This window comes from Plecotus auritus (assembly GCF_963455305.1).
Source record: "Plecotus auritus genome assembly, chromosome: 1".
Taxonomy (NCBI): domain Eukaryota; kingdom Metazoa; phylum Chordata; class Mammalia; order Chiroptera; family Vespertilionidae; genus Plecotus; species Plecotus auritus.
The window spans coordinates 61,635,535-61,658,636 of NC_137770.1; the positions used below are offsets into that span (position 1 = coordinate 61,635,535).

General features: G+C 40.4%; 1 protein-coding gene across 9 annotated transcripts in view; it reads left to right on the forward strand.

Moving 5' to 3' along the window:
- The first annotated feature begins 358 nt into the window (after positions 1 to 358).
- ATOSA (atos homolog A) overlaps positions 359 to 23,102 on the forward strand; it is a 90,379-nt gene continuing 67,635 nt past the window's right edge. For 2 of the 9 annotated variants that reach the window (XM_080643905.1, XM_080643908.1), the window contains exons 1-2: positions 359 to 867; positions 2,160 to 2,274. In XM_080643905.1, the coding sequence (XP_080500031.1) occupies positions 2,259 to 2,274 (16 nt within the window). In that variant the 5' untranslated portion in view covers positions 359 to 867; positions 2,160 to 2,258. Of the gene's footprint in view, positions 868 to 925; positions 1,331 to 1,378; positions 1,529 to 1,586; positions 1,747 to 2,159; positions 2,275 to 23,102 lie in introns of those variants that run through there. The other 7 variants (XM_080643904.1, XM_080643907.1, XM_080643902.1 and 4 more) reach the window with 5 other exon arrangements.

Below are 23,102 nucleotides of genomic sequence, written 5' to 3' on the forward strand. Positions count from 1 at the left end.
CATGGCAAATATCATACTTCTTGCCTCTGTTTTGAGCTCACAACCCCATATGTACTTTGCCTATTAACTGAGTAGCTAATAGCTTCAGTACTTGTTAGGATTGCTTTTTTAAATTACAGCAGATCCTTGTCATCTGTTTGTGTTTGAGTGATGACACAACATCACAACCAAAATGTAATGTCACATTGTTACAGCAAACACGAAAATTACAGCTCCCAACAATAACATGGTGTCAATAGTGCTCTCCTGGCATGAGTCAGTGTTTTTAGATGTTATAAAAGTTATTTTTAGCACAGCCAGTGCCTCCGGAGCTTGGGTTCCGAATCCTACAAAAATCCCCAGTGATTGGGGAAAATCTAGGGTATGAGGGGTTATTTCTTAAACTTCCGTATCCCCGATGCGCACGGCTGCCCACTCTCCTGTCCTGATCACATTAGCCGCGGGTCCACCGTGCGCTGCAATCCACTTGGTGCTCAGTCAGAACTCTGCGCCAGCATCGCGTGTGGAGGAGGCGGCGGCGAAGGAGGAGACTAAAATTATCCTCCACGTCTGGGGCAGGCCCTCGGATGACATCTCCCCAGTCACCCTGTGTTCTAATAGCGCAGCTCAGATTCCTGGTCCCAGACGCGCTGCAGCTGGCTCAGAGCTCAGAGTTCAGACGGGAGGCGACCGCCACCGGAGCGCCTCGAGCAGTTCCGGCCTCCCGGGCTCCGCCGGCCGCTCGCAGCCGCCACCCGCGCACCCTCCCAGCCTCGGGGCACCTGCACCCAAACCCAAGCCCCTCCAACCAGCGCCCCGGGGCGCGCGGGGCGTTGCCATAACAACTGGGCGCCAGCGCGGAGGCCGCCGGGGAGGAAGTGACGAGCGGTGGGTTGGCTGTTGTTGGGACACGTGACCCGGGCAGTGTTTTGACAGGGCAAACAGCAGAGAAAGAACTGGGCGAGCAGGGGGGACCGGGAGCGGGGCGCCGGAGCAGAGGCAGGCGGAGAGCTGGCCGAGGCGCGGGGCAGGCGGGCCGGCGGGGGGCCGCAAGGCTCGGGCGCGCGTCGGCGGGGCGAGGGGCTGAGTGCGGGGAACAGCGAGGTGGCCGCCGAGGCGGGGGTGCATGGACACAGGGGCTCCGGGCAGCCACGTCCGACTCGTCCTCTCGGGCCCCCATGGTCCCCTAACGCAGCGCGGGGGGGCTCTGCGCGCCGCTCTCCGCTCCCGCCGGCCCTGCGCCTCTCCGAGCCTCACGTCTCCAGGGGGAGTGTGATGTGAGTCGCCGCGAGCGGCTGAGAAGTGCCAAGAGGAGGGATCGGGACCGCAGAGAGCGAGTTGGGCAGCTGAGGTCGGCCGGGGGAGCTATGAAAACAACTCTCCGGTGGGGAGAGGGGCTGGCGGGGCGGCGGGGCTGAGGGAAGTGCGGCCGCGCGGGACGGCTGCGCAGAGCGGGGCGAGCGCCCAGCCGTGAACCTGCCCGGGCGACCTCGGGCTCCGCCGCGCAGAGCCTGGGGTGGGAGGGCGGGACCCCGGACGGTTCCGCAGAGTGCGTTTGGGACGAGGGGCGGGGCGCGTGGAGGTGGCTCGCTTAGCTTTCTGGCCCTCTTATTGTGTAAACTTGGCCGGGGCGGGCGCAGGAAGGCTAGCCTGAGGGTAATTACACAGGTGAGGCGGCTGGAGCCCTCGGGAGGCGCCCGGGGGGGTTGAAGAGTTTCCTGCGCCCAGGCACCAGGTCGGAGGATTCCTATACCAGCCCCGGAGGAGGTGCCACTGTTCCCAGCGGCGTTTTTTTGTTTTGTGTTTTGGTTGTTTTGTGTGGTTTTTTTTTGTTGTTTTGTTTTTACAATGGGGTTATTTAGCTTGTGTTGCTTGAGTCTTTTTTTTTTTTTTTTTCCCTTGCCTGTACCTCCAGGTTATAAATAGATCTTCCTTTGGTTCAGAGACACTGTGTCAAGGAAGGACACTTTGGCCTAGAGAGCAGCGGGCAGGGAAGAGGGGTGCTGGGTCCGGAGGAGTTGGGGAAGGCGGTGCAGAAAGAGTTTTGATTTTTTCAAACCTGCCGATGGTGCTGTCACCGTAGTTAGTGCCAGGAAGAGGCCTCACTGTTAACAGTAGTTTTCTTGCAAGGTCTGAATGTTAGAGCAGGACCTGATTAATTTTATTTTGGTCTCTTTTAGCATTTTGCTAACAGCAGTAGCCACAGAATCTGCGGCGAGCCTGTTGAAAGAACCCACACGTGTATTTCACAGCACCCTGGGTGGAAATTGGATGTGAAAATGAAGCCAGACCGAGGTAAATGACTTATTTAAGTTGGCTTCACCCCCCCCCCCCCCCATGTCCCATTTTAGAAGCGTTAACCTATGGGAGGACCAACATTTTGTGTATTACATATGCTTGCTTATTTCTGTTACAGATTCCAGCTGGTAAGGTAGAGAAGGGGGCATGGAGAGACAGGATCTAGATGGGAGGATGAGGTCTTCAAAACTGAAGTAATTTCAGAAGAAGTTCTGTTGTCACTCAAACTGAGATTGTCAAGAACAGCATTTGTAACTGTTGCCACAATACTTGGTATCATTTTAGAGATACATTACTCATTTTAGGTAAAGTCAGTCTAATTTCAGTTTTAAAGAGGTTTACAAACTTTTTCAGCTTAAGAATTTGAAATTGATATGTTGAGGAAAATTTAGTTTAAGACTGTTTGAGTTGACAAATACTATTTTACTATTTGTGTCACTTCCATTAGCTGATTTTTGTGCCTTAGGCAAACTCTAAAACTTTGCAAAGTACTCTAGGGCCTTATTCAATATATCAATATATGGACAGCTAGGGCTATTGCAATCCCTAATGATAAGTAAATGTGTCATTTCCTTTCCATGCCTGTATTTTCAGGACTTATGAGAATAATGTACACACTGTTTTTTAAGGACTTCAGAGGAATTGGAAACTCATTTATCAGTTTTCTTTTGATGAATGGCATGGACCAAGATGAGATTTTAATATAGTAGTAGTTAGGAGTGAAGGCTTTTCAGTCAGATGGGGATTTGAGTCCAAGGGAGATTGTAAGATGATGATTATTGTATTTGGTAGGGAGTTGGACTAGATGACAAAGTTCCTTCCAAACCTGAGAATTAAGGTGTGGAAATGTTAATTTATCCTCATATGAATTAGATGCTCATTTAAAAAAAGATATGTATTAAACTGGTTATTTTTCCATATTTTTTTCCAAAGTGAACTAGAGAGAGAAATTTTCTTTTCTCGTCATCGGAACTAGTGTCTTTTAAAATGCACTAGAAGTGGAGAAAGCCATGCTTAACTTAGTAGCTTAAATTAGTTTAAAGTGTTAGACTGTTTCTTAAAAGCAGCCTAAGTATATTAGTAAGTTTATTGCTACTAAGCAGGTTGTTTGTGTAGAATCCCAGGTTTATTTAGACTTTTAGATTACATCAGTGACTTTGGAAAAATGGCACCAACGTCACTAATTGCATCTCGGAATAAACAAGCAAGTAAAATCAAAGTTGCTATTTGCTTTGGGGTTTTTCATTGTTGTTAAAAGTTGCTTTTAAGGTTGTAAAAAGTTCAAAAATATTGGCACACAATCTCTGTTTTTGCCAAAACTAGTACTAAACATAATAAAATGTTAGTTATATACTAATATAGATTATTAGGGAAAATAAATAAATTTATTCATCAAGACTCCTGAAGAAGTAATTTTTTTCTCTCTAAAATTGTATCTTTCTTAAGCATTATGGTGTAAATATTATGGGATTGCAAGTCTGGTACTGTAATTATATTTCACAATAATTACTTGAGTCTTTAGGCCCATGGCTCATTCTTTTGACTAGAACCCAGAGTAAGTAATACCTTTTACTTTGCAAAGTAGTATAGAAATACTGAAATAAACTTTTCACAAAACAAACTTACGTCAGTTTGTGCAATGTGGCTTGTATTTACTGTTCTATTTCTATTTTTAAAAATTGCTGTCACAACCCATTGAATTGATTTCTTGACCTGCATTTGGAAAGGCACAGTTATGGGCAACACTTATCTAGCTGACAGTGATACTTCATTGTTTTCTAAATTGTGACTAAGAAACTGTTCTATATGAGCGAATTTTCTGGATAATTGAAACCTGACCCTTTAAGTGCCAAAAATATTTTCGATTGTAATCATGATATGTGGACAGATCTCTAAAATAGTAATGCTTCCTTGCCCTTTAAAAAAAAGATCTATAGAATCAATGTAGTTTAATCTTTAATAGTAAAGGGGCATTGTTATGAATTTCAACTTTGAACTCTGTCATTACCTAGAAATGCCCTAAAGAGAGATTTAAATTTATAAGATTTTTTTTTTTGCCTCTAGCTTAAACCATTTCTACAGATTTTTGTGTTTTAGATTTGATTTTTAAATTCCCATGCTGTCAATAGTTTTTATTGCTAATATGCATATGCTTATTCTTGCCTCCACTTAATTTCATGGCTTTAGATCTGTGGGCTAGAGAGGCTAGATAACCACCACACTTAACGTTGAGTTCTCTATAAAATGAGAGTAAATAGGAGAACCCTTGGGTATTCTTCAGAATCTGAGTCAAGTGTATGAATTCTAGTGTAGAAACATTTGCTTAGTGAGACACAGGTGTGCTTCAGAGAGTTTCTAAATATGCCTACATGATTGGGTGTGATAGTTGGCTAGTTGAAAAAGTTATTTTAAGTGAGGAATTACAAAAAATAACACCCTTAATTATTCACCTGTCTTTTAATGTAGGATCAGGCCCTTTTAGGGGGTAAAATTTGGGCCCATTTTTCAGAGATAATCTTTTTTTTGTATAAAGCACACCATATGAACATCTGTTTTTGATTTTTTTAAAGTTTTTTTTAATGGATTTTAGTTTTGATTTTTTTTTAATATATTTTTTTTATTATTGATTTCAGAGAGGAAGGGAGAAGGAGAGAGATATAGAAACATCAATGATGGGAATCATTGATCAGCTGCCTTCTGCATGCCCCGTACTGGGGATCAAGCCTGCAAGCCCCTATGTGCCTGACCTGGAATCAAACCATGACTTCCTGGTTCATAGGTTGACGCCTAAACACTGAGTCATGCCAGCCGGGCTAATTTTGATTTTTTTTAACATGGAATAAGACTTTGCAGAGCAATCTGAGGGTAGAATCTCTTAAATTTTAAAAAGTTTTAATTATTTTTAATGTTTCACAATTTTATAGGTATCTTATAGGAATTTGTTTTGGGGGAGAAGGGAGTATATGCTCACCAAAATGATATTCATCAAAATATGCTCCAAAGCATTCAACATAGTTTTCACTGAAATAACTTTTGCACTCATTTCATTGGTTTATATAATATTCAAATAAATTAGTTAATTTTGGTTGGCATAAACAGATTTGGGAACAAACACCAGATACTAAACATACAACTCTACTAAGTAGGAGAAAAGCATGCAGGCAACTAGAAAATACAATAAGTCCTCACTTAATGTCATGGATATGTTCTTAGAAATGGCAACTTAAAGTAAAACAATGTGGAAAAAAAACCAATAGCCCAGCTAGTGCGGGTAGGTGGTTGGGCGTCAACCTATGAACCAGGAGATCACAGTTCGATTCCCGATCAAGGCACATACCTGGGTTCCGGGCTCGATCCCCAGTGGGGGGGCGTGTAGGAGGCAGCCAGTCAATGATTCTCTCATCATTGATGTTTCTCCCTCTCCCTCTCTCTTCCTCTCTGAAATCAATAAAAAAATATTTTTAAAAAATAAATATGTTTTTAAAAACACCAATATTACCATAGGCTAATTGATATAAACAAAAGTTAAGTTCCGGTGGCATATTTCTAGTCACAGAAACATTACCAGACTTTTAAATAAAGACCCAAAACACTTCTATTAAACATTGAAATAAATGTGAGTTATACACACATTTAAGAAGATTAATAAAAACAAGGAAGATAAAAAAATTAAAACAACAAGGAAGATAATTGTTTTCCAACCCACTTATTCCATCTCAGGGTCACAGTTGGCTGGATCCTTTCCCAGCAGCTCAGGGCAGGAGGTGGGAAACATCCTGGACAGGATGCCCTTCCATTGCAGGATGCATCACGCACACCCATACTCAGTTTGGGACAATTTAGACACCCCATTCACCTCACATGCACATCTTTGGGAAGTGGGAGGAAACCCACATAGACATGGGAGGACGTGTTAATTCCACACAGACAGTGCCCACCCTCCCACCCCTTAACCCCCTCCCCCATCTAAAAATGGATTATTTTTTCATCAACATTATAATGAAACAACGTTAACAATGATATCTCAGGACCTGTTGTACCCTATTAGCTATTAGTGACTTCTAGTTGCTTTTATGGAGGGGGAAAGCAATGGTCAACCTTGCTAGTAGGTTAAGTGAAAGTCAGGAGAGCTTCTACCATACTTTCTGATAATCAAGATGTTACTGTTTAATGCAGTGGTTACATTTCATTACAGTCAATAGTATTTACCATTTCTCAGGTAAATACTTAAAAAATTTTTTTAAAGCGTTTACATAGCATTACTTGAGCAATGCTGCCAACGATGACTCTTTCATGTTATTAGCACAGGCTTTGGAATTATTTGTATTTGTATCCTTGTTACATTACTTGCTAGCTATGTGGTCTTCATCAAATTACTTAATCCCTGAGAGTTTCAGATTCTTTGTCTGTAAAATGGGGAGAATACCAACTTCTCATAGTTGTTACAGTGAAATATGACAGTGTTTGGTACATAGATATAAATTAAATGATAACTTCGATCATGTTAAACAAGACATTACAAATGCTTCTATGTTGGTCAGTTATAAAATATGTTCAACTGAGGTAAGGAAATAATCAAATGTGCAATAACCTAACACTATTTCATTTTGTTTTAAAATTCATAGTGTTCAACCTGCTAAGGCTCAAGCAGATTTAATCGGCTGTTAATGTATAGTTATCTGAGAAAATATAAAAACTATAAAAGGATGCTTGCCATAGGTGTGATTTATTCCTTACATAGTGATTTGTTATTATAGTTATAGTTTAATCGCTCTATGTAAGAGGTGACCTGGGTGGACGAAGCTTCCTAGGAATAGCGTTTGCAAAGTTGTTAACTGCCAAGTAAAGGTGGGCAGCTGGGAAGGTTAAGTGACATTACTCTACCTTGTACTCGTGTGCCAAGGTTGGACCTGGTCCTAGACATGTATGGAATATGTCCAGTGTTTCAAGAGAAGTCCAACGTGAGACCTTCGTGTAGACATAATTAAAGCATTATGTTATGATATGCTATAAATGTATGGTATTTCTAATTATATTTATTTTTAAATGAGTGGTGTTTTTCCCCTATACAAACTTATTTCAAAACTAGAGACCCAGTGCACGAATTCATGCACAGGTAGGGTACAGCCAGCCCGCCCTGATCAGGCTGGCCCGGGGGAGGGGACACGGGAGGTTGGCCGGCCCGCCCTGTCCCCTGGTTGAACTCCCAGTCAAGGGGACAATTTGCATATTAACCTTTTATTCTATATGATAATGGACTATAACCTTACCTTTTTATTTCTAATGTTCCCAAAGTTTCAGAGTCTTAAGCTTATGGTATTGTACAATAATCTGAGTAGAACCAGCATCTTTTTAGTTTAAAATATAAATATCAATTTGGTATGCTTTATATTTTGATTAGAAACAGTTTTTTCATTAGCCATTTCTAAGAGTGTTATCTGAGCTTATGAACTGTTATGAAAAATGAAGGCCTATAAAATCTAGTAAATCATCAATAAATAATTTAAACATAGTGTGTTTCAATTCATATTTGAACACATTGTAGGCCATCTATGATTCTTAAGTTGAAGCTCTTGGAGCAAAACCTGTTCCACAAGCAAAATACCAAACAATTTTACTTTTTTGAGGTTAAAACTGAAAGGAGTGCTATCTCAGAGTATAAAAGAGGCCCAAGAAAACTCCCTCTCGCATTCCACTCTCTGAAAAGACTGCCATCTATGAGGAAGCCAAATCTGCTGGTGCCTTGATCTTAGATTTCCCAGCCTCTAGAACTATAAGAAATAAACTTCTGTTGTTTATAAACCACCTAATGTTTTTTATTTGTTTTTTTTAAATTTTATTTTTTATTGACTTTATTGTGGTGACATTGGTTAATAAAATTATATACATTTCAAGTGTACAATTCTAGAATACATCATCTGTATATTGTATTGTGTGTTCACCACTCAAAGTCAAATCTCCTTCCGTCACCATTTATCCCCTCTTTTACCCTTTTCTACCCTTCTCCCCCTTCCCCTCTAGTAATCACCATAGTATTGTCTGTATTTATGCGGGTTTTTTGTTTGTTTTTTAAATTTATTTTAGAGAGAGAGAGGAGAGAAAGAAAGAAGGAAACATCAATGTGAAAAAGAAACATAAATCCGTTGCCTACTGCATGCTCTCCCACTGGTACAGACCCTGGGTATGTGCTCTGACCAGAATCAAACCTGCCACCTTTTGGTGTACCAACCAAATGAGCCACACTGGCCAGGCCTATTTTTTTTCTTCTTAATCCCTTTACCTTTTTCAGCCAACCCCACAACTCCCCTTCCACTCTGACAGCTATCAGTCTGTTCTCTATCTATGAGTCTGTTTCTGTTTTGTTCTTCAGTTTATTTTGTTCAGTAGATTCCATATATGAGTGAAATCATATGGTACTTGTATTTCTCTGACTGGCTCATTTTACTTAGCATAATACTCTCCAGGTCCATCCATGCTGTCACAAAAGGGTAAGATTTCCTTCTTTTTTTCACGGCTGAGTAGTATTCCATTGTGTAAATTTTATCCATTCATCCGTTGATAGACACTTGGGTTGCTTCCAGATCTTGGCTATTATAAATAATGCTGCAATGAGCATAGGGGTGCATATATCATTTCAAATTAGTGTTTTGGGTTTCTTTGGATATATTCCCAGAAGTGGAATCACTGGGTCATAAGGCAGTTTCATTTTTAATTTTTTGAAGATATATTTTCTGTCCACAGTGGCTGTACCAATCTGCATTCCCACCAACAATGCATGAGGGTTCATTTTCTCAGCATCCTTACCAACATTTGTTTGTTGATTTATTGATGATAGCCATTTTGACAGCCATTCTGGTTTTAAATTGCATCTCTCTGATAATTAGTGACATTGATCATCTTTTCATATGTCTGTTGGCCATCTGTATGTCCTCTTGGGAGAAGTGTCTATTCAGCCACCTAGTTTATGATATTTTGTTACAGCAGCCCAAATGGACTTTCTGATTATATTACTAATTTAGCTTTAGCCTTGGTAGTTCAGTGGCTTATAAACTTACCTATCGTTTAATGCAAACCTGTTAACCTCCAACAGTCCCTTCCTGGGCAACTGAACTAGGAGGAAAGAAGTGGTAAGGATTAGAAAACAACAGCAAGGGAATTAGCTACATTGCTTACTTGCTAAGAATAGTTCATTGTTAGCCAGTGTAAATCAACCAATAGAAATGATAGATGTTGATAGAAAAGAAAAGAAGTGTTGATTAGATTAAATAGAGTAGCCTTTTGCTAACTTCCCGGTGGAGATGGTGGTGGTTATATTGATAATAATGGCTAAAACTTGTCCATAATATGTGCCAGGCTCTGTTCCAATTAGTTTGCATATATAACTCATTTAATCCTCACAGTTCCTCAAGCAAGTAGGTAGATGTTATTCTCATCTTGATAAATGAAACCGAGTCACAGAAAGTTTAGTAACTTAACCTTTGTTAAATAGCTAATAAGAGGGTTGGCCCAGATTTGATGTAAGCTCCAGTACATGCTCTTAACCCTTTGATTGGGAGCAGCAAATTTTGTTAAAATATTATAAAATTTTGGGACAAATTGGTTTAAAAATAGGCTTGAGGAAAACTCAAAACCAATTTGGTAAATAGTACAGTCTTGTAAAGCTCCTTATTTTCTCTGTTTTACTGCTTCTTCCTCTTTTTAAAAAAAAAATATATTTTATTGATTTTTACAGAGAGGAAGGGAGAGGGATAGAGAGCCAGAAACATCGATGAGAGAGAAACATCAATCATCTGCCTCCTGCACACCCCCTACTGGGGATGTGCCTGCAACCAAGGTACATGCCCTTGACCGGAATCGAAGCTGGGACCCTTCAGTCCACAGGTCTATGCTCTATCCACTGAACCAAACCGGTTAGGGCGCTTCTTCCTCTTTACAGTGGGAGAAGTTAGAGTACTTTTTCTTTGGGTTATTTTGAGATTAAATAAATTAATGTATGTAATGTGCTTAGCATAGTGGCTGGCACATGGTAAACATTCAAAGGTGAATGGCTATTGTTATTGGACATATTCTAAGTTAAGAAGTCAATCATTTAGGAAAGCAGGGGAGGACAAAAGAAAGGTGTTAATTGAGCTATGCGTGTTTTGCATATGCACTGTAATCTCAAAACCTGACTACTATTGATCTGTCATCCATTTACATTGATGGGTCTTGACATATGAGTAGCTGTAAAATAATCGTTGGTTTGATACAACTTCTGAGATTCAGATACTAAAGGGATTGACATAGAGGTTCTTTTTTTTTTAAATATATTTTATTGATATTTCACAGAGAGGAAGGGAGAGGGATAGAAAGCTAGAAACATCGATGAGAGAGAAACATCGATCAGCTGCCTCCTGCACACCTCCCACTGAGGATGTGCCCACAACCAAGGTACATGCCCTTGACCGGAATCGAACCCGGGACCCTTCAGTCCGCAGGCTGACGCTCTATCCACTGAGCCAAACCGGTTTCGGCGACATAGAGGTTCTTTGTGTTGTGTTTTTGCCTGCCATTTGAGGCTAAGGATGTTAAAAACTGAATATTAAACTTAGAATAACTTAATACTGATATTTCTTGTAATAAAAAAATCAAAATTGTAGTGCCTAAAAATGGTATTTTTCTTGGTAGGTAAATGACAGTCAATTTGTCTGGTTAATTCTGTCTTTGCTTAAATGGGTGAAAACTCAGAATAGTTTCTTTTTAATATATATATATATATATATTGATTTCGGAGAGGAAGGAAGAGGGAGAGAGAGATAGAAACATCAATGATAAGAGAGAAACATTGATCGGCTGCCTCCCACACATCCGACACTGGGGACCGAGCCCACAATGACTGGGAATCAAACCGTGACCTCCTGGCTCATAGGTTGACACTCAACCACTGAGCCATGCTGGCCAGCCTCGGAATAGTTTCTTGATTATGTCAGACTTCCTTACTGAACTGAAATAGGATGGACTGGGTAAAAATGGCAGTAGCTAGTAAAAATATTAGATAGTAGTCCAGGTTTAATACCAAAGACACCCAGCAATAATCTGAGTTGCGTTTTCTCATATTTTCTGTCCATATAAAAGATACTCATCCTGTAAAATTACAAGAAGGCCTTTTGCATCTCTTCCCCTTGTTCACCAGGCCTAGCTCCACTGGCTACCTTTGAGGTTTTTGATTACTTCTCAGGGCCATATATACACTATTCCTTCTGCCTAACAGCCTTTCTCTCTAGTCATCACATTGGTAACCCCTTGTCATTCTGCTGATCTTGGCTTAAATGTCATTTTTCAGAAAGGCTTTTTCTGACTACCCTATCTAGCGTGCTCAATTAATGTAAGATGCTATCATTATTAAATTAGATGTCCTTTGTTCTGTGTCTCAGCAGTCTTGTTTGTTTTCTTCATAGCGTTTACCACCTCTTGTAACTTTTTTCTCTTTGTTCATTGTCTGTCTCCAGACCAGACATTTAAGTTCTATGAGGCCTGGGACCTTATCTCTTTTTCACAGCTGTATTCCCATCACCTAGCAGGTAGCCTTATTCATATGGATGCGTTGTGGGTGCTTAGGAGTTGCTTGATATATATTTGTTCATGTTGTTGCTTCAGATGAGATATATATTTGTTCATATCTTCAGGTGAGATAATGTGTCAGAGAACTCTGAAAGCTATGAAGTGCTGTATATATGTTGACTAGCTTACCTATGGGCAGGAATGTTTATATAGATGAGCAGAGGGCAGATGCTTCCAAGTCCTGCCACCTACATCTTAGAAATATCCATTCACACAGTGCCTAATTATTACTATTTTTAGAGGTTTTCTTTGTTGTCCTCATTATACCAACTAGAAATTCATTTAGATTAATAAATGTATATTTTAGTTACATATGTTTGAGGACTATTGAAATGAAGGTTATACTTTGGTATAAAATTAGCTCAAAGGAGTCCTTTTTAGTAGCATGCTAAAATGCAGGAAGAGTTTAGGCTTTACAGTCAGACTTAGAAATTCTAACTTCAGCACTTACCAGCTAGATGACCTTGAGGAAATTATATAGCCTGTCTGAACTTCAGTTCTTTTATTTTTCAGTGGAAGGGATGGGGGCGGGGAGAAAGAGAGAAAGAGACATTGATGTGAGAGACACATTGATGTGAGAGACACATAGACTGGTTGCCTCCTGCACATGCCCCTACCAGGGCTGGGTATTGAACCCACAACCTTGGACTGACACTCTAACCACTGAGCAACCGGCCAGAGCTTCATTTCTTTTTGTTCTAACACCATCAACCATAAGGATTGTGGGAGAGACTTAGAACCCATGGTTTAGCACCTAGAATATACGTGGCACAGGGTAGGGATTGGTAAATGTTTTACTTCCAAGGATACACAACTTGGGTTAGCTGCACTGAGAAAATGAGACTTTCTTTTTTTCTTCTTCTTCTTTTTATTTATTTATTTTTTTACTAACTGAAAAACATACAGTTTATTTAGCCTTTATAAGGAAATGAAGATCTAACGAAATGGGTAAAACAGACTGTTTTTATACTAGGTTTGAGGAAGGTTGGCAAGTTGTGGGAAAATGTGATAGGTATAAGCTAAGGGTAGTAAACTGGGGAAAACTTAGAAAGACCTGTTTATTCAATTTCCTCTGGGTAGAAGGAGTTACCTCTCATGTGAGGGTCTTATGACCTGCTTCAGGGGGGATGGAGGTTATCACAGAGTCATTCTTTTTTTTTTTTTTTTTTTTTTTTTTAGAGTCATTCTTTTTAAAAAATATATATTTTATTGATTATTTTACAGAGAGGAAGGGAGAGGGAGAGAGAGTTAGAAACATCGATGAGAGAGAAACATCAATCAGCTGCCTCCTGCACACCCCCTACTGGGGATGTGCCTGCAACCAAGGTACATGCCCTTGACTGGAATCAAACCTAGGACCCTTGAGTCTGCAGGCCGACGCTCTATCCACTGAGCCAAACCGGTTAGGGCACACAGAGTCATTCTTGTACCTGCCAGAGAAAATGAGTGCTTCAATGTTCTGTTGGGAAGGCTGGTCAAAACAGCCATAAGAGATCAACAGACCCATATTGTGTCCCTCTGAAACATATTCTGCAATATACAACCAGAGGAACAGAAAACCAGCATTTGCCCTAGCTGGCTTGGCTCAATTGATAGAGGTTGGCCTACGGACTGAAAGGTCCCGGGTTCGATTCCAGTCAAGGGCACATGCCTGGGTTGCGGGCTCAATCCCCATAGCGGGCGTGCAGAAGGCAGCCGATCCATGATTCTCATCATGGATGTTTCTATCTCTCTCTCCCTCTCCCTTCCTCTCTGAAATCAATTATCTATACTAATAAAAGGGTAATATGCTAATTAGATTAGGAGACCTTCCAGGAGACCTTCCGGATGTTCTTCTGGACAAAGCCATGGTGGCAGGGCTGAGGCAGAGGCGGTTAGAGGCCAAGAGTCGAGGGCAGTTGTGGGTGATCAGTCCAGGATGGGACAGCAGTTGTGGGTGATCAGGCTGGTGGGGGGCGGGGCCGTTGGGGGTAAGCAGACCAGCAGGGAGGCCAGTTGGGGGTGAGCAGGCCGTCAGTGGGGGTCAGTTGGAGGTGATCAGGACAGTGGGGGGGGGGCAGTTTGGAGTGAGCAGGCCAGCAGGGGGGCAGTTGGGGGCGAGCAGGCCAGCGGGGAGGGGAGGTGGGGGTGAGCAGGCCAGCAGGAGAGGCAGTTGGGGGTGAGCAGGCTGGCACGGGGGGCAGTTGGGGGCAAGCACACTGGCACGGAGGGCACTTGGGGGTGATCAGGCTGGCGGGGGGGCATTTGGGGGCAAGCAGGCCAGTGGCAAGGAGCAGTAGGGGGTGAGCAGGCCAGCAGGCAGAGTGATGAGGGGCAATCAGGCAGGCAGGCAGGCAGGCAGGCAGGCAGGTAGGTAGGTGAGCGGTTAGGAGCCAGCAGTCCCAGATTGCAAGAGGGATGTCCAACTGCCGGTTTAGGCCCAATCCCTGTAAACCGGCGGTAGAACATCCTTCGCGGGGTCCCAGATTGGAGAGAGTGCAAGCCGGGCTGAGGATCACTCCCCCCCGCCCCCCCGCACTGGGCCTCTAGTGTGTGTGTGTGTGTGTGTGTGTGTGTGTGTGTGTGTGTGTGTGCGCGTGTGTGTGTAAAACCCAGCATTAGACCTCTGGAATGTGCATGCAACGAGGGAGGGAAAGTAGGTAATTGGAGCACACCAACTATTTCTGGGCAATAACGTGCTGTAATGAGCACTGAGTGCAGCACTAGGGCAGAGAGACTGGGGCGGGGTGGACTCCAGAAAGAGGTTGATGGAAAATATTAGAGCGGTGAGATAGTGTCCAAAATTGCTTTTTTCTTTATTTCAGAACATTAGCTAGGATTGATTCAGGGCTTGGAGCATGGCCCTTCAGCTTCTGTGACTCAGGATTTAGACTTGTTCCATGATGCTGCAAGTAATGGCCGTTATAGGTTCAGAAAGTTTGGTAGACTAGTCTAGGAGTCTTATTATAACTCACATTATTTATAAATAATAATATTAATTCTAAGTATGACCATTATTTACTTAAAAACTTACCCTTTTGGGAGCACAACCAATTTGTAGTTGGGGATAACATTTTAAATTAATATGGAATTTCCTTTTTTTTATTTTCCCACTTATCAAACATATATTGTTGAACGGAATTAAAATCTGGTATCAATATTTGACATGAGATCATTTAAAACTTTTATCTTGAAAATTTTTTTACATTTTTTAACCAAATCACCAATTTTCTTTTGTGAAGAGATAAGGTTTGTCACATGATAATGGGTCATTTCTACTTAAATTTATAATAGAAAGAGAATGTGTAACTTTAGGACTTACTATTGGCAAATTGCCTTTTGGCTTTTGAGGTTTGGTTTTAAAAGTAACTTTAGGTTAAAGCTCCATACCGTATTTGGTATACTTGATGAAAGGATACTGATATACAAGAATTTCTAATTTATTCATTTCACTAAAGAATTAGCCATAAGGATTTTTTTTTAAACTTCCCTACTTTATTTGCTCCATAATTTAATTTACATCTAATTTTTTAAAATTGCAAACCCACAGAAAAGTTGGAATCCCACAAGTAACATCCAAATACCTTTACATAGATTGATTGTTAACATTTTACTGCTTTTGTTTTATCTTTTACTTGATAAGTAGGTAGATGGGTAGATTAGCTGGACAGCCACAAGGATTTCTTACGTTTTTTTATTTTTTGTTTTTATAATTTGAGAGTATGTTGCAGACATCATGACACTTCAGTCCCGTGTACACGGAGCTTGCTGGCATCAGCACATGAAGCTGATTGTGTAAATTTCTTCCCAACTCTGACATCAACTTGGTTGCTTGAAGTCTGCTATGTGGTATACCATGGAAATGGACATTGCAACAAAACCAGGGGTTTTTTTTCCCCTCTGGAGCCAGTTAAACGTTTATCATCATACCACTGCACTTATCTCCTAACAATAAGAACTTTCTCCTACATACCTGCAACTCAGTTATCACAGTCAAGAGATCTAACACTGATGCAATCCTAGTACCCAAAACGCAGTTTACATTCACGTTTCCCGTAGTCATCCCAGTGTCATCTTTAGTCACATTGCCTTTTAAGGAAGTAAGTTGCTTCCTATTACAGAAATGGAGGTAGACTCATGTTGGGCAACATTTAGAAAGGTTTTAGGGGACGCTGCAAGAGCTAAAGGTAGAGTGAGTAAAAGGACTTCCTTTAGTGAAAAAACAATTAGGCCATGTAAATTTTATAATTAAGAGTTTAGCAGTTTTCCCCTTATACTGTTTAACTTTTTTAAAGATTACTTGGACAAAGTGGCTTTAAGAGGAAAAGTACTGATGAAATTTCAATATTCTTTTGAATTGGGAGAATTGTATTTTTAATCCTAACACATCAGGCTAGGACCTCAGTCCTTAGTATTCTAAGGTTCCCTGCACTTGCATTTTGGGCACATTGATCTCGCTGTTCTTCAGTCACCACAAACACATGGACGAGGTGGGGCCTTTGCATTTGCTGTCCTCTTTTGAAATACAAGTTTCATGACTGCGTCCTTTATTTCATTAGACTCTCTGCCAGGTTGTCACCTCTGCAGAGAAGCCTTCCCTGATCATCCTATCAAAAAAGGGTGTAGCACCAAAACCGGTTTGGCTCAGTGGATAGAGCGTCAGCCTGCGGACTGAAAGGTCCCAGGTTTGATTCCGGTCAAGGGCATGTAACTTGGTTGCGGGCACATTCCCAGTAGGAGGTGTGCAAGAGGCAGCTGATCGATGTTTCTCTCTCATCGATGTTTCTGACTATCCCTCTTCCTTCCTCTCTGTAAAAAATCAATAAAATATATTTAAAAAAAAAAAAAAGGGTGTAGCTCTTCTCTCTTTACTATGCATCCCTCTTCTTTAGACTCCTTCTCACTACTTAACCTGATGTTCTATATTTATTTATTTGCTCCACCCCCCCCCCCCCCAATAAGAAAGTAAGCTTCATGAGGACAAGAACTTAGTGACATTTGTTCACTGGTGTTTCCCCATGTGTGGACTGGTGCCTAGTAGTGAGTAGCTGCTCAATAAATATTGTTAAATGAATGCTTGTATGCATTCTAGCATCTTTGCGGTACAGCATAAACTTATTTTGATTGGAAATTTATACATTCTTTTTCTGTTCTTTGTTGGTTTTGTAACATAAGGAATTGATTCTCTAATCTCAGTTTCTGTTTCTAGATGCTTATATTTATGCCCACCTTTCAAGGTTATTTGGGGATCAAATGAGATGACTACACAAACATAATGCAACACAGCCCTGGCTGGTGTGCTTAGTGGTTGGAGTGTTGGCCCATGCACCAAAGGGTTCCCAAGTTCAATTCCGGATCAAGGGCACATACCTGAGTTGCAAGTTCAACCCCATCCCAGTTGGGGCATGTGCGGGCGGCAACCAATCATTGACTCTCTCATTTGCATCAGTGTTTCTCACTCCCCTTTCCACCCTCTTAAAAAATCATTGGGAAAAATATCCTCTGGTGAGGATTAACACAACAAGAAAACATAATGCAAGGCATTTGATAACTGAATAAATGGTTAGAGTAATGTCTACTATCAAGTTCATAGGAAATTATAATTACGGTGGAGCGATTAATTTCCGGGCAGGGGCTGCCTTTTTGCAGAGACAGCAGCTGGATTGAGCTTAAAAGGCAGGTATGATTTGGATAGATGAAAATTTATAGAGATTGAGAGGGAAAGGTCTGGAAGAGAGGACATTCTGAACAATTAAGATGTTCAAGGGATGGCATGTAAACTAATGTGCATTGGAGGGGTTGTTTCCCTATTTTCTCTTTGCTACCATTCTTTGTAATATATGAGAGATTAGTGTTTCCTTTTATGAAAATCTTGGGCATACTAACATAGCATACAATACCATAGCTGTTGTTTTATGATACTCTTTTGTTAGAGTCGTAAATTGCACTATTTATTATGAAGTATCCATGTGTTATAATAAATACAGGGAGGAAAGCGGGATGAAGTTGGAGGTTCCTTTCCACATTCCAGATAATTGCTAGCAAAAACATCATAAACTCTGGGATTAGCAGCCCTTGTACCTCCCAAGCTCACATGTGTTATGAAAGCAAGGAGACCCTCACAACACTGATAAACTTTCCCAGCTGTATTAAGGAGAGAATGAACTCATATCTTCTCTCTTACCCAACCAGATAAATACTTTCACACCAAAGCTTCAAGAAAACATAATTTTGGGCTATAGGAGAGGTTTGTTCAGTGTATTGTAGTAGAAAGAGCGCAAAGCAGGAAATCTTATAGGCCATCATTTATAACTCCTTTCTTAAAGATTGTTTCCCTGGGAATGTGTATTCTTCTTAAGTTGGTATACTCGCTATTCAGAAGTTAGGATAAGGAACATGCCTGTGTCTTTGAGGAAATGTATTCAAATCTTTGTAATTATTGTGTTGATTGAATACTGGTCCTGGGGGCATATTTCTTAGTCTAGCATATAACAACCCTAGCCTGTGCTTTTTCTTGTAGCTTATCTTGCAGAGTTCAGGTATCTGCCAGGGGACTCTGAATGGCTAACAATGAAAAAAAAAAAAATCCTAGGTTACATGGTGGTACAGATTACATTCCATTTTGAAGAGCTCAAGACATGAAAATGCTTTTATTATTCTGAAATTTCTCTCAAAATCATGCTATTGCCAGAAATCAGAGTAGGAAAGGTCCTCAGAGGTTGTCTCTTTCATTTTTACAGTTGAGAAAACATAAAGCCCAGAGAAAAGAAGGAATCTGTCCAACCACAGAAATAAAACTCACATTTCCTATAGGCCAGTTGAATATTTTCTGTACTACTGTACCTCTAGCAAGAGCACAGAGCACATCACCTGTAGGTTCTGGCAGCAAAAACGGCATAATGGTCATCCAGCCTTTCTCAAGGAACTTGAAAGAAACAAAGGCTGTGGTTATATTTTAACATTGTTCTCCAGTTAATGTCTAGTACATGCTGGAAATAAAATGATGAGCGAGGACTAACACGGCCTCTGGCCTCTGGAACTTGTAGCCAAATACAGTCTTTCCTGACTTTTTTTTCCAGAGTCAACGGACAGATCAGGACTGGAAGTTTCCATGTGCTGTTTGGAAGAGGCACAGGTGGGGAGTTGGGGAAGTAACCCAAGAGGAAAAGAGTATCAGAGGGCCTGCGCAGACTTGTAGAACTCCTACATTCCACTCGTCTTTTCTATTTGTGGTGGTCTCAGACATCTTTGGTTTGAGTGAGTGTGTGTGTGTTCTGTTCTGTTTTGAGAATGAGGAATGGAAATTTATTCTCAGTCAGTGCAGGTTTCAAATGAGGTGCTCCCTTCCCTAGGCTTTCTCCATTTCCCGCTCTAGGCAATGAAGCTGAAACCTTCCTGGTCTAAAAGGTTAGAAACTACTTGAGACATTCAAATCATAAGTACTTTCCACTGACCTGCTGGGTGAAATGATTGTATAAACAGAAATTGTGTGGAAAATGCAGAGCTTGATGGATTGACTGTAGCATTTGTATGAGGAAAAAGAAAACTCCTGTCTCCCTCCACACAAAAAGGTATACTCAATAGGTGCATTCCTTTGGAATCTACACATCTGTGACTCCGGTAGTGTAGTTAAGAAAGGTTTGTAGACCTCAGTTATGGCAGCCTGTGAGGTGTGTGAATTCTGGTTGTAAATGTCTAGCAACTACTTCTTTATCAAACTCTATTTAGTAAAATAAAAATATCAACCTTGAATATATGTTTCTGAAGCCCATGTTGGTTGAATGTGATAAAGTAGAACCAAATACTTATTGGGGGACATTGTAGGGGTTGGTGGTAATTGAGAGACAGTATCACATGAAGCAGTGGCTTTACATTTTTTTGCCTGCCACCCTGGCTGTTGTAGCTCAGTTGGTTAGAGTGTCGTCCTGAGTCCCAAAGGGTCTCGGGTTCAATTCCTGGTCAAGGTTCCATCCTCAGTAGGGGCCATGCAGGAGGTGGCCAATCAATGTTTCTCTCTCACATTGATGTTTTCTCTCTCTCTCTCTCTCTCTCTCTCTCTCTCTCTCTCTCTCTCTCTCTCTCTGTTCCTCTCCCTTCCTCTTTCTCTAGAATCAATGAAAACATATCCTGGGGGAAGGATTTAAAAAAATTTTTTTTGACTGCCCACAATTACAAAAAAAAATTGATGTTGCTGCCCCATAACAGCACTCTCTCTCTCCCAAAATAATAGTCTTAACCCAATCTTGCTCATGCAATGGTGGTAAATGGTGGTACATCTTTTTTCTATTTTATTTAAAAAGGAAATAATAGTCCCAACACTTTAAGTTAATTTCACAGCACATTTAATCCAACAGATTGTTTTAGCATTTAGAACCAGAAAGACCTGGGTTTAAGTTCCGGTTTTGTCACCTCTGTGTACCTAACTTCTCTGGGCTTCAGTTTCCTCACTGCTTAAAATTGAGATAATAATGGCATTTATTTTATAGTTTGTTTGTTTTTAATTTATAATGACATAACCTGAGTAAAGTGGTTGTGCCAGGCACTTGATAAACACATAACCAGTGGCTATTTTTCTCTCTCCAAGGTTTGTTAGCTTACTAGTAGAGGATTGGGAGTGAAATAATGTTGAATCTTCTTCAGAGGGAAACTAATTCAGTTGTAGGTATGTTGGAGTTTTAGGTAGCCAGAAGAGTTTAGTTATATCATTTGTTAACAAGACTATATGAAATAGTCTGAGATTAGCAAATTTTAAAAATGTAAGCAAGCAGAGTATTAAAATTTCAGGGACTTAATGATTGAGCCTTTTTTTATTAAAAAAAAAATTAACTTCAGAGAGGAAGGGAGAGGGAGAGAGAGAGAGAAACATCAGTGATGAGAGAGCATCATTGATCGTCTGCCTCCTGCCAGCCCCACAACAGGGATCGAGCCTGCAACCTGGACATGTGCCCTGACCAGGAATTGAACCGAGACCTCCTGGTTCATAGGTTGCCACTCAGCCCCAGAGCCACACCAGCCAGGCTAATTGGCTGCATGAGGTTTACTTAATTCTACACAACTGATTTACCTTTTCAGATTTCTGCTAAAATTCTCCAAAATTTAAAATACAGAATTTGTCTTACGTATGAATGACTATTGGCATAATTTGTAGAGGTTATGAGATCTACCAGTAATAGGTAGTTGTGGGAAAAAAAGACACAAGACTTGGAATTGACAGGTAAACCCACCAGCTGCCTTAAGCTCTTCATCTACAAAATATATATATTTTTAAAATTCTCACCCAAGGATATTTATTCCATTGATTTTAAGACAGTGAAAGGGAGGGAAGAGGGGGAGGAGAGAACATCGACATGAGAGAGACACATCAATTAGTTGCCTCCTGCACTTTAGTTGCCTTCTGCATGTGCCCTGACCAGGGCCAGGGATTGAACCCACAACTGAGGTACATGCCCTTTTTTTTTTTTTTTTTAATATATTTTATTGATTTTTTACAGAGAGGAAGGAAGAAGGATAGATAGTCAGAAACATCGATGAGAGAGAAACATCGAACAGCTGCCTCTTGCACACCTCCTTCTGGGGATGTGCCCGCAACCAAGTTACATGCCCTTGACCGGAATCGAACCCGGGACCTTTCAGTCCGCAGGCTGACGCTCTATACACTGAGCCAAACCGGTTTTGGCTGAGGTACATGCCCTTGACTGGGAATCGAACCCGTGACCTTTCAGTCCCCAGGTTGACACTCTAACCACTGAGCAAACCAGCCAGGGCTCTAAAAAGTCTTATTTCACAAACTTACAATGATCTTACATACAGGTAAATATAGTATACATTATCTCCATAGGAATAATTTTAGTAAAACATCATTTTTTAAATAAAAATAAAAATATTCATGATTGGTTCTAGATTTATGAGTCAATCAAACGTATCATTTTTTACTAGCAGGAGTAACAATATCCCAGAACATGTCTTTAAATAAGTATGGGTATAGGTAAAGGGAAACCCATGTGCATCTTGGCATACAATTTATGTAATAACGGTGATATTAATTTATAAAGACAAAGTATATAGGCGATTAGAAGTGAATTCTTATACCTGATCTTAACGTGTGTGTGTACAAGATATTATTAGACAAAGTGTTTGTCCAGTAGCTCAGATTATAAATAACCCCTGTTCTAGCTCATTTTAAACAATGTCGTATGAACGATGCCAAAAAAACAGGCTAGAACATTTTCTTCTCTCCAAGATCTTAGATTTTGTAAACAGAGCTCTGCTCCTGGAACTAATCTAGGTCATTATAACCCAAATCTTTTGAAAGATGAGAACCCCAATTAAGACTCTTAGGCACTTTTTAATATTTAAAAATGAAGAAGTGTTTTAGCTCTTAGAAACACAGTATTCTTGGATTCTGTTTGGCCACTTGGCTTATTTGTGCCATGCCAAAATGAATACAAATCACTGAGTAATTACAGCAATAATGATTGCTAGCAATCTCCATGGGAGTGGAAATTAATGTACTTTATTATGGCTTAATTTATCCCAATACTGTCCTAACACCATAACATTTTGTATTTGAATAAAAAGTGATTTTTTTTAAAAATAAAATGTTTAAAAAAAAGTCATTTAATGAGAAAAACAATACATTTCCCTAATTTCCAAAATTGGTAACAATGTTAAATTTTAGCTGTATAGTCTTTCTTGCAAATTAGCTATTCAGCTGTGAAATGTGTTGTTAAATATGACATATTTAAGAAGCTTTAAAAATATCAGTGTCATAAAAATCTTTCTTTGGTATTCAAGATTTAAATTTCATCCCCATTGTTATTAATATGGGATGCTGCTAATGTATTGCCCTTTATTTGTTGGAGTGGGTGTGAATACTATGTGTGTGGACACACATGCACAGTCACATCTATTAACATCCTGTAGACCTGCTGTTTGCATAGGAAAAGAGGAAACCTAAATTGCTTGAGAGCCAAGTACTCAGCTAGATGGTTTATACCTCTTAGAGAAATCATTATTCCCACTTTATAGATGAAGAAATAGATTCTTATAGGTTAAATGAATTTTTATTGATTGATTTTAGAGACAGAAGAAGAGGGGAGAGATTTGTTGTTCCCACTTATTTATGTATTCATTGGTTAATTCTTGTATATGCCCTGACCAGGGATCAAACCCAAAACCTTGGTGTATTAGGATGATGCTCTAACTGAACTACCAGGCTAGGGCTTTGGTTAAATAATTTGATAGCA